The following is a 12,292-nucleotide window of genomic DNA, read 5'->3' as shown; positions in this document are numbered from 1 at the left end:
GCGCTATTGGCTAAGGGTGGCCCGCCCCCGCCTCGCGAGGGGAGCTGGCGCCAGACGCTCGGAGGCGGTGTCGCGGCCGTCTTGGGGAAGGGCGCGAGCGCCCGGTTCAGAGATGGCCGCCGGCGCCGCTTCACTCTCCCATCCGAGATGGCCGGCGCGGGAAACCCCCGAGCCGTGACCGCACGCCCAAACCCAAGATGGCCGCCTCGTGGCTTCATCGCTTGGCTCGAGAGCCGGTTCGGCCGGCGAAGACGAGCGCGTTGACGACACCCGCCGTTTCCACGACGCGCCCTCCCCTTTCGGGGCGGGGCGGGCCCCCTCGGCGCGACCTTCCCAGCTCGCGCGAGACGCCCGGAGTCTCGGAGCGCTGCGCCCCCCCCCCTTCCCCGCCCCCTCGGCGGCGGGGGCGGGGCGCCGCGGGGGCGGGGCGCCATGCATGGGGGCGGGGCGCGGAGCCGCCGCCGGTCCCGCCGCCGCTCCCTCCGCGTCGGTGCCTCGGCGCGAGGCGGGCGGACGGACGGACAGGCGAGCGCCGCGCGCGCGCGCGGGCGGGCCGGCCGGTCGGTCGGTTTCCATGGTGATCGCGCGGGGCGGCCGGTACCAGCGGAGCGCCCGACACCCCTCCCTCCCGCCGCGCCCCGTCGGCGGGGGGCCATGTCCCGCGGGCACTGCCCCCACCTGCTGTGGGACGTGCGGAAGCGGAGCCTGGGGCTGGAGGAGCCCGGCCTGCTGCGGAGGCACTACCTGGGTAAGGGCGGGGGCCGTGGCGCGGGAGAGGCGAGGCGAGGCGGGGCGGGCGCCGTTGAGCCGTTCTTGGCTCCCCACGCCCGGGGTGAGGAGGGGGCCGCGCGCCCCTTCCGACCGCCCCCCCTCTCCCCAGGCGCGGGGCGGGGGTAGGTGACAGCAGATTCTCTCTCCCCACCCCCCACCCCCCGCGAGGCGCTCGCGCGCGGGAGGCGGGGCGCGGCGGGAAGAGGGTCCGCGCGTGGCGTGGCAGGGGGTGCTGCCGGCCGGCCCCCGGTCTGAGCCCGGGTGTCCCCCGTCCCCCCCCCCCCCCCCCGCCGCGGCGCTGCCGGCTGGTGTCGCTTCCCCTCTCGGCCGGGCTGTCCCGCGGCGGCTGCCGGCTCCGAAGTTTCCTGTGCCCCGCGTGGGGCGGCCCCCCCGTCGTCGTCGTGTGTGTGTGTGTGTGTGTGTGTGTCGTGTGCGTGTGCCCACCTCCCCGCCATCCCTCCGCGTCCTGGAGGGGTCCCGGGCAGGGCCCTCGGCTCCCTCCGCCGGCTGCCTGCGCTGCCCGGCGGCCCTCGCCCGCCCCCCTCTCTCCCTGAAGGAACTGTTGCGTGAGGGAGATCCAGCGGGGAAGTTGGGCGGCGGCGGATCGCGGCGGCTCAAAATAGACCGGGAGCCGTGGCTTATGCCCGGGGCTGAGCGGGCTCCGGATTTACCAGCCCTGAGCCTCTAAAGATTGCTAACAAAACACGTAAATGCCGGGATAATAGCGTGATTGTTCTCCGGGCTTTTCGGCGTTTCCTGGGTTTTGAAAGCTGAATGCTGGGCAGAGCCGCTTGAACGTGTTCGGTGCCGGCTTATTTAGCGCGTCTTTGTGTTCACAACTGCTCTGCGGCGGCCGGGGTGGGGGTGTGGGTGTCTCCAAATACGCCCCTGCTTCTTGCTGCTCGCTCTTTCAAACGCTCAGCTCGTTATTTTCACTTTCCAAGCGCCGGACGTGAAAAACCAGCGTTAGTTTCAGTTTACGAGGCTTCAGGGCGATTTCTTTCGTGTAAAAGAACTATTGATATTCTTTGTAATGGCGCAGGTTGCATGCATTCCGCATCTCCCCGTGCCCAAAAATATTTTTCTAAAAAATATTTATTCACGTGTTTTTTGGAGGTGTGGCGGTCTATCGCATATATCATGATGACACTCGGATCTGGGGACGGGGGCGGGGGGGTGGGGTGGTGGCTCTCCAGGGAAGATGGCTTATTGGTCGCAAACACACTCTTTTGTGCTTGTGTGCCAAAATAATTCCTGCTTTTGAGTCGAAACGTTGAGCACTTGAGATGGAACTTATTTACAGCATTGTAAAAAGTCTGTCTTTGTACCTCCCAGGCATTTCTGACTGTGGTTGGTATTGGTTTTCATTTGGTTTCCTGGTGGAATTTAAGGTGGCGTATCACGTTACCAAGTCTAACTCAGTAGTTTTCTGTCTGTCGCCCCTGAGCACTCAGTAATCCACAAAAGGTAACTGGGAAAAGCAAGGCCATTGCTGGTAGGTTTTCATCTATTATAGAGAGGGTGTATGTGTGTAGAGCACCTATGTGCACTTAAGTCCTTTGGAAAGAATTTTTGAGGTCCTAAAATTGGAAAAGGTTGAAAAGTAATAGTCTAACTGCTTTTGACTTTTGTTATGCCTTGACAGCTGTGCTTGGCCAAGTCTTAGCTGAGGATTGTCCTAATTTTTGGTTGTCAAACATGGGTATCCTTCCGGCTGGATGCTTAAGGAATTTTTATTTTATTTTATTTTTCCTGCTCCAGTAGGAGCAGAAAAGATTAATGTTAAAATTAGAACTGTAGTGTGTAGATTTTGAAGAAGCACCGTAAGACTTTTTTTGATCAGTAGAAATCCTCCTCCCAGATTTATTAAGATCTCTTTCCTGGACACTACTCCAATAAAACGTGCATAACTTCAGTTAAAAACAAAATCCCTCTAGTGACGAGATTAAGGTCTCATATTTACTGTTTTTCATTTAACCTAAACACATTCAGTAGCTTTATAGCCTTGAGAAAATAGGACCTGAGAGAGGCTTCCTGCTGAATTGATGTCAAGATCTGCATTGGTGGTGGTTAAGAGTCCTTGCTGACTTCTGCTTTTAACGAAAAGGGCTTGTGTTGAAAATGGCGTTCATGGCCTTAATAGACCCACTAATTTTGCTGCTGGTCAGGTGCGACTGCTTGTGTGGAGATTTACCAGATGACAGGCCTGTTGCTGTGCCTTTTTGTGTGCAGTTTAGTGGATGTATGGGTCTTCCCCCTTTCAGGCTTCAGCAGTTCTGTGTAGGAGCTTTGTTGTTTGGACACAGATTAAGTCCACAGTGGTCAGATAGGTAACATTGATTGTTGATCATTGCTGATCTAGTCTGAATGGGAAGTAAGGTTTCTTCCTATTTATACTGGTTTTATACTGTTTCAACAGTCTGATAGAACAAATGGAAGTCAAGCATTTAATTTTGACTTTGTAATAGTATTGGGAGACTTAAGGCATTGTCCATGTGCATTTTTTGCTTGTTTGTTTGGGGTTTTTGTTTGGGTAGGTTTTTTTGGTAAATTTGCCAAAACAATTATGGATACCAGTACAAAATAAAGTAGGTTATATGTCTCTTCATTGTCTGCTGCTCTTTTTCAACCAGGAAATCAAAGGAGATTCAACCAGGAGAACCTTCATAGCAAGTCTGTAACTAACAATGCAGTTCACCATGTGTTGGAAGGAATACGTGTATATATGAATGATACTTGCATAGTGAACCATTCATTTGGAGGGTGTTGTTATGCTACAATGTAGAATATGGGGAATATTGAAAGGGACTACGTATTGAAGGAAGACATCTGAGAATTAAGTGCTGTTTCCTATTTACTCTGTTTCAGTTTCATGTGAACTGGCAACCAAGTGGCACTCTATTTATAGCCGCTTTCAGCTTTCGAAAACAGCTGCTCCAGGAAGGATCTGTGCATCATACTGTACCTTTCCATGCAGATAGTTCACTCCTGGAATTTATGTCCTTGCAAAAAACCTCTGATTTTGCAAGATCTCTAAATAATTGCTCTGAAACCTAGTCAGTTCTGGACAGAGTTCTAGAGGAAAGTCTTGTGGAGATGGGGCAATGTATATGCACCTGGGACATGTCCTTCAGATGTTATCATTTGGTAAGAATTCTTGCTGTGATGATAGAGGGAAAATGTGGGTCTTATCAATGTATTTTAGCTACATTTCTTCAGCATTTTTAGGCTAATTAGGCTCAGTTTCAGACCGTGCTTGTATCTGAAGTCTCGGGAGAAAGCCAGGCCTTGGGGAGGCTGTCAGTAACGCTCTTTTCTTTGGTTCAGTTTGGGCATCGTCTTAGCCTAATGCTAGCAGGAGGAGTCCTGCTGCTGGATCATGGATGGAAACTCAGTTTCAGACTACTTTCAGTTGTTAAAAACATTGCAGTGCTTTTACACCGAAAACATTGGTAGTAAACTAGTATCCAAGTTAAATTCTTCTTTGAAACCGGCAAGTGTAATTATTCAGTCATGATACTTTCCCAAGAATCCCCAAGTCTTGGTTGCCATTTTGTATCATTGTGGCAATATTTCAGTGACTAATGAACACACAAGTTCTGCTAGCATGTAAAGTGTTCGGTGCCATCACAATAAAGGCCTCTATGTGGGTGAAGTATAGCATATAATAATTTGACTAAAGAAATAGCAGCATGTGTGTCTTGCAAGAAGGAAGTGAGTCTCTAATTCCTCTGAAGTTTTTAATGTGACGGATTTATTTGCTTATCTGTGAGGGGTCATGCTGCTGAGGATAGCTCTGTTCAGCCAGGAGGAAGACTGAAGAGTTTTTGGGTTTTTTTGGTGGTGTTTGGTTGTTTCGTGTTTTTGTTTTGGTTTTGGTTTTTTTGGGGGGGTGGTTTGGGGTTTTTTTTGTGTGGTTTTTTTTTTTGATTGGTTGGTTTGGGGGGGTGCGCTGGCTTTTTTTTTTTGTTGTTAACTGACATAGCAGGTTATCTGGAGAAAATCTGTTAGTCTAAAATAGTTTGCAGAGGGAACTGATTCTGTTTTTTAGCTCAGGGTGATTTTTGGAAGTTGTGGTGCTTGATAGGAAGTATCAGAATAAGTCCATTCTCCCTAATCTCTGATATCCTTGTTCACATGCTGTTTTCTAACAACTTCTTTCCTTGTGATACGAAATTTTTAAGCTTACCACATTTCTTAGAGATAGTGTTGTGATGCTGTCTCCTGAGCTTCCGCTCCTCCCTCTTTAAAGACTGTTTCATATCTTACTAACTTTTTCTCATCCTGTTTTTTAAGATTTGGGAAAGGTTTGAAATCCATATGTTAACCGCAAGGAAATCAGTAGTTAGGTTCATTGTGGTCAAATTTTGTAAAGTTTCAACATCTGTTGCTAAAAAGAGAGCTGCGAATATATTATTATGTAGGTAGGGAGAACTTGCTAAACTAATCGGTTGTCAGTAGCTCCCCCTCTTTACTGAGATGCACCATAGTAAAACCAAAACTAATTACAGTTTTGAAGCAAGTTAATTGCCCTGCTCGTAGGTAGGGTTGAAAAACAGGATAGGCAAGAATAGATGCAACAACTGATTAGTTTTGATATTGACTATGTTACGTTCATTACCTTATTAGTTTAAAAACTAGTAGTGGCTCATTGAATGTAGGTAGAGTTGGGTGTTGCTGTTGAACATTTAATTCTTCCTAAAATACGTTGCCCAGGGTGCAAGGGTGAAATTAATTCCGTAAGATACTGAAAAACTTTCATTCTCTCTGTTGCTTTTCCTTGGACAAACAAAAAACAGCAGAGATGGAAACTTGAATGTTAGTGAGAACAACTAGAAAGAGATGTGTTACTTCCCCAATTTTTGCTCCAGCTATATTTCAACACTTGGTGTCTTAATCTTTGAAAATATTGCAGAGTAAGAAGGGTCAGACAGCTTTAAAATGATCAGCTTTGTAGTTGGTACTCTTGCAGACTTGGAGATAGTCACAGTATTTAATCAGCCTTTCTTCTTTAATGCTTTGCATAATACTTTTGATGTTTAGTTATTTGCAGGTGCCCTGTTACATTTCATGTCCTAAATCTCTGGTGTTAATTTCCTTTTTCATCATGAATTAAAAACACTCGTCTGTCACAGCTAAACCCCCAAATTTGTAGAGGTGTTTTATGTTGTTTTTCCTTCTACAAGTCTAGCAAATTAACTGCTGCTTGAAAAAGGACCATTATAAATTTACCTGGTTGTCTGATTACAAAGACACAAATGATTGGCTGCTGTTTTAACGTAAACAGTGTAGCTTCCTGATGTGCGGCATCTTCCACTGCACTTTGGTGTGTGCCCAGAAAACCAGTTCTGTAGTGATATATTCTGGCACACACCAAATACTGTGTGAAACTAGGCTAGCTGAAGATTTTAGAAAGATACAGTTGAACTCCCCAAATTTTTTTCATCAGTGATGTTTTCCGAATAATAGAAATAGGCAGAGTCAGAATTGAAGTTCACAGTGTAATGAATGAATTAGAGGAAAGTACATCTTTGAAACAAAACCAAACATCTTTAATATCAACCCAACATATGTGAGGCAGGAAATATGGTGTAGTCATTTGATTATCAGTGGTTGTATAGAAAAGCTTAAGATGTGTAGGAGCATTGTAGAAAAAGAATATTACTTTTTAATTGTAAAAAACACAAGAGAGTACAGTAATCGGGTATTGCCTTAAACTGGATGTGTTTTGGTTTTTTTTCCCTGTTCGTAAAAGCAAGAGTTAGCAACTATAGTCCTTAAAAAAATTACAGATGGCCAATTGAAAGAGCAATGTATCACTGTGACCTGTTGATAACAAATTGAATTTGGACCAGTTTAATGAAGAGACTAAAATGAATTCCCTGATAGCATCTTATTTAAATTGGTACCAAGGAATAGAAAGGCACAATGTGTATTTATAAAACAGCTTTTTGAAAAAATGTTAGGGGTGATCCTAGCACATAAAGATTAATGTTGGTGGCTTTTTTTTTTTTTGCTAGTTCCAATGTTTTAATAGAATAATTTGTAGAAAGTAGCACACTATTGGTAAAGGAAAGTAAAAACATAGTATAGCAGAATCATCTGGACAAAGCAATGAAAACCTGGCTGGATATAATTAGGTACATACCAGAAAACCAGAAAGAGATGTGAGCTGGGATTAAGGTTGAATGAATATTTCTGGTGTCTGGGTGCTGAATACTTAGTTTTAATTTCAGTCTAATTAACCTTCTGTTATTCTTGGGATTATTTCACTTGTAGACTAACTGAGCTATGGAAGTGGAGGTGCAGGAGCCAGTTGGACCTGCAAGTGGTATAGCCATGTAGCACTACACTATGTAAATTCAATAGCTTGTTTTGCTACTATCTCAGGAATCTTTGCTTGTTGTTAACAATATCATTAACCTTTTCTCAGTTTCTTGTGTGTTTTGTGGTTTAATTGTTATGGTTTGTGTTACTGCTTCTGTCTCTTCAGTGTTGTCCCACCTTGCTCCTACTCGGTGATAAAGTGTTGACAATCATTTTAGTATATTTTCTTTTTTAAAAAAATATGGTATGCGTACCACTCGGTGCCTTCTATCACTCTGTCCTGAAATAAGAGAATAATTTCCAATGTTAGTTTTTAGGATGTTGGGGACTGATAAGAGTACAACTTATGTTTTTTATGTAATAACATCAACTTGTAAAAAACTGTAGACCCTTGCAGATCACATTATTATGTTCTTTAGTGGGACTACTCTGCTGAAACTTAGTTTTCTGGGGTTTGTTTTTGCTTTTTTTTTTTATAGTACTGTCTAGATCAGATGTTGTTATCAATGAACCTACTTACTGAGTTTTGATGTTTTAATTTTCTAAATCACCAACTTCTTTGCTGCTGTTGTATCTTGACATACAGCATTAAAATACTAATGGAAGGGGAATTTCTGGAGTTGCATACAAATACATCCAGCGTAAGTGGAGCTAGAAGGGAATGATCAAAAATTGGTACAACGCTTTCAGTTTGATTTTTCTGTCCTTCAGAAATTCAAGAGGCCTTTTAAGTTGTCCGCAGTTTTGTCAGTTTTGCTTGACGTGGGCTGAATTATGCAGATATACTTGTACTTCTTGTTTTCAAGGGATTAACCTTATGTGTAATGTCTGATTGTGCACTGAACACTAATCATGTGTTAATGGTTGCCAAGAAGTATGAGTGTATGTAAGTGTGTTGTAGTCCCAAGGCTTTGCATATATAATTATATCATTTGAATTATGCTCAGTCTTAGGATGCAAACACATTTGCATCCTATCCTTTGGAGTCCTGGTCTTCTCATGCAAACAGCTGGAGACTCTAAAGATTTGTGTGCACTTTAAATATTTTTTCATTTTTTATTGCAATATTTCATCTAACTTACATTGTATGCTTTTAAAGACAATCTTTGTACAAAGAACGTATTTGCTTTGTAAATAACTGTCTGTGTCTTGATACTGAGTGTTTCAGACAGCTTCATAGTTAAGTTGCACCTTGATCTTGTAATAATGAGCTTTGGTTACATGAAAGCTGTCTCTTGCTGCAAAAAACAAGTCGTGTAGTGGATGTACTGGATTTGTATTTCAAGATGAGGCAGTGATGTGGGAGATCACTTTAGCTCTATTTATTATATTTATTTTTCTTTTTTTTTTTTCCTGTAGCCTTCTTCCAGTTGGATTGCTTCCATTAACTGCATTAGGGTAGGCCATTAAGCATATCTGTGTTCAGTCACTTTTAAGTTGTTGCACTGCAATGCTATGAGTTCTTGTGACTTTGCTTGTGATTCCTGATCTTCTACCCTTGAATGTCCCCAAAATAGTCTAGGGGGATATAACTGATCATGTATCAAGCACTTGTTGACATTTGAGACTAGTCCTGTCTCAGCAGTAAGGAAAAAGATAGGTTCAGAAATAAAGTATGCCAGCCTTCAAACAAAGCTGGATTTTTCACTGATTAAGTGCAAGTCTCAGCATTTTCATGTCTTTGGGGCTTAGTGAGTTGCTGATTCAGATATGTCCCAAATGCTTTAGTATGTGTTGAATCATTAAATATGGAACATGAATATCGTGAGATAGAATCTGAGTCACATCAATGAATTTTAATATCCCCTTATTTTCCTTATTTTGTTCTTCAAGGATTTGCAGGCTTTCCTCAGGAAAATTGAAAGCATCATTAATGCTGCTGCTCTTTACTTAGCAGATATTGTGAGGAAGATCCTTCCCTTCCTTGTGAACTGGATGCATTCTGAACCATTAGTGATGTTTGTTAACCTTCATCGAACTACTGAAACTTCACCAATATAGAAAACTAGTATACAAAACCAAAACTACGTCTTTATTTAGGTTACGTGGCTTTGTTGTTATTATTGTAGTGTGTTCCCATTATTTACTTTTCCTAGGAAATGAGGAAAAGTGTGATTCCTTTTTTAATTTGTTTTTATTCTAGAAACACTGTTATGTCCTGAAAACTCTCTTTAGTGAAAAAGAAGCCTCTTGAGTTAAACAGGGTTTTTTGGTCATCTAGGATGAATACATAGTTTAATGCAACAAGCAACGCAACTTTTAAAAGTAAGGTTTTTTCATTTGTTTTTACATACCCAATGATAATTCAACTTTTGTTACAGTGTTACTTAATACTTACCTACTACCAAGACTCAGATTTCTACTCTAGCTCAACTTTTGACATAATCTATCTTTAAACTCTAATCCTGGGCAATTTCCAAGTGTTTACGCTTGTAATATTGTGGGGTTATGTACCTATATCTGTTATGGTGTGTATATCTCGATCTGTTTCACATCTTCCCCCAAACCCAGCAGTGTATAATTCCTGTACCCTGGATTAAATGGTATGTTTAATTAGGTAGGTGTGCAGAATAGTAAATGCTTTAATTCAGTTCCACTCTGTCCAAATTCTCAGTTTCACTGAGACATCCTTGTGGGAAAGGCGGGGTCTGCTTTTTTGCTAGAAGACATGTCTCTTTAGATATGCTGGTAAGCTTCTATGTAATCACTTCTTAATCTATTTTAAAATGTGTATTGAGTTAGCTTAAACAACTTTAGTAGGCTTTTATTTACTCCAGAACCTTTGCCCCAAATGGGCTAGGGGATATTCACGTGATTAGTCCTGCTGGCTGATTTGAAGAAGCAATAGCCTCTGACAGACACTTAAAGGTAATGAAAGGACTGGCAGCAGTACTGGGCACACGCGTCCTCAGCCGTAAGAGGATGTGCCTGCTAGGAATGTGCTTCTCTTAAGAGCAGATTCCAGTAACTTTTTCTTTCCTTCTGCTACTGATTTTTCCATGCTCCAGTATTCATTTTGTCTGAGTGCTTGGAGCTGATAGATCATGGCTCTGCTGCTAGCGGTCTTAAGTTTTGCACCAGGGTAGAGCCATACCCCTGTTTCAGCTTCTTGGATGTTGTGTGTTCTTGCTGAAAATTAGAGCTCCTAATTGCCCTTGGGTGTTACACAGATAAGTAGTGCTTGAGAAAATAGAGTACCTGATGTGATGTGTATTTCCCAAAGTGTCAAAAGAATTGTCTGGGTTACTACGTTAATACCATTTTTACAAGAAAATATTCAACATACGTTACTGTTCCACATACTACTTCAGATGAAGACTTTTCAAAGTCAGAGACATACATTTCCAAAGACATGTTACAACCTACAATAACACTGTTCACTCCAACTTGCAACATTCTGCGTAATATTTCTTTTTGCCTTCAGTTAAGGGAAGCCTCCTTTGAGAAGGAAACAGGATTCAAGTGTATTTTTCTTGGTCTGATGACTATGCAGTTTTGTGTTGGTATCTGTTTTAGAGTTTCAGGTTGTTTGCTTGGGAGGCATGTTTTAGTGCTCGTGGAGAAAACAAAATGCTTTTGCATTTGGTTAATCATATATCCTGTTAATTACACTTAAGCTGTTTCAGATAGTTTTGTGTTGAGAAGAGTAGGATGGTACGTATTACCTTTTTGCCTTTGGTTGTCTTTTATATAGACACAGCTTCTCTTTGTTTTATCACATGAATTTTTGTCCTCTGCTCTGTAGAAATTAGAAATATTTGTGACATAATATAGAAATTTTAAGTGCCTTTAATCTCAGAGTAGTTTGTACAGGATCACTGGACTACTTTAAAGGATTGAATGAATATAAAAATTGCTGAAAATGGCATTTTTTTCTCCTGTTGCAAACACACGCTCATTTTATCTTCTGCTCAGCTGCAATCTGTGGCAAGAACAATACAGAAGACTTTACTATGGGCAGCATAAGTTGAGAAAGGGTAGCTGTCAGAATATGGTGTACTCGTGAATGAAATTCACTTAGTATAGCACGCTAACTCAAAAGCTAGTACTTAGGGAAGGTATTTTATCTGTGTATTTTAAATCAGTTGTACTTTATGCCACATTTTTGTCACTGAGAACACCTACAAAATCTGTGTTAATACAATTGAATTTTATGTATTAAGTATCTTTCACATAAAATATGGTAAATATCAAACAGAAATTAAACACATTGGTTTAAAGCTCAAATGCTCTTAGCCTTGCCAGTGATGGAGCCTAATGGAAGCTTATGTTCCGGAGTGGATACTTTTAGTATCTATTTGAAAGGTAATTACAGATATTGCTACTAATGCAAACAAATCTTACCTGTGCTGTTACCTAGAGTAACTTACTCTTGCACATTTGGTAGAAGCATGCCTAAACAGAAGTCTTTTCCAAAATCCTTATTAATTAAAAGTTATAACATAGCTGACTTTTTTTTTTTTAATTTTAACTTCAGCAGGTCTCTTCTTGTGTTTCTTTTGAGATCAAATTTTGTATCCATATACTCACCAGGAGATATTAAAAGCTTGCTGGATTGTAGTTCAGTGCATAGTGTCCGATCTTCTGTAGTTTCTGTCTTAGTGTTACTATGTGAAAGTTTTGTGTTTCTTAATACATGAAGCTTATTCTGAAGTGTATTTTAGGATTTGAGTGCAAGCTTGATTAACACTAAGTTGTTGGATGCTGAGTGTTTAGTAGCAAAGCTCTTGTGTATTAAAATGGTAATTAAGTTTCTTCATAGAATTTAAAATATTTTGTGTTTTCTGTATAGTGTTCAGACCTTCAAGGTTGCTGATATGTCATTAAGAGCAGCGAATAATTTAGATTACCTGTTTCGGACTTAAACTGTAATGAAGTAGGTGTTCCTAGTAACTTGAAAGGTAATCTTTTAAACACTGACAGAACCAAGGGTTACCACTTTTTGGCATTTATACAGTAGTACAAACTAATAAGGAAATATAATGCAGGACCTCGATCAAAGGACTGGAGGTCACACCAATGGATTTGGCTTCTGGCAGTACTGCTGATTCACTCTCTCCTTTGATAAATTGCTTCAGTTTCCTGTGTCACAGTTTCAGTGTCTATAGAATGGGGCCACTGTCAGTCTATGTAGTTAACAAATGTTTTTCAAGATTTTAATTAATCTTCAAGAATTTTAACATACCTTGATGAA

The 12,292-nt window shown here is 42.1% G+C and overlaps 1 protein-coding gene across 6 annotated transcripts in view; it reads left to right on the top strand.

The window, feature by feature from the left end:
• The first annotated feature begins 514 nt into the window (after nucleotides 1-514).
• Nucleotides 515-12,292, top strand: part of DCAF6 (DDB1 and CUL4 associated factor 6) — a 91,936-nt gene continuing 80,158 nt past the window's right edge. For all 6 annotated transcript variants that reach the window (XM_049824330.1, XM_049824326.1, XM_049824328.1 and 3 more), the window contains exon 1: nucleotides 515-748. In XM_049824330.1, coding sequence (XP_049680287.1) covers nucleotides 655-748 — 94 coding nt within the window. In that variant the 5' untranslated portion in view covers nucleotides 515-654. The remainder of the gene's footprint in view (nucleotides 749-12,292) is intronic.

The sequence above is a fragment of the Accipiter gentilis genome, chromosome 21, assembly GCF_929443795.1.
Source record: "Accipiter gentilis chromosome 21, bAccGen1.1, whole genome shotgun sequence".
Lineage (NCBI taxonomy): Eukaryota > Metazoa > Chordata > Aves > Accipitriformes > Accipitridae > Astur > Astur gentilis.
Note: the sequence above shows the minus strand (reverse complement) of the source record. Positions and strands in the feature narration are given on the sequence as shown.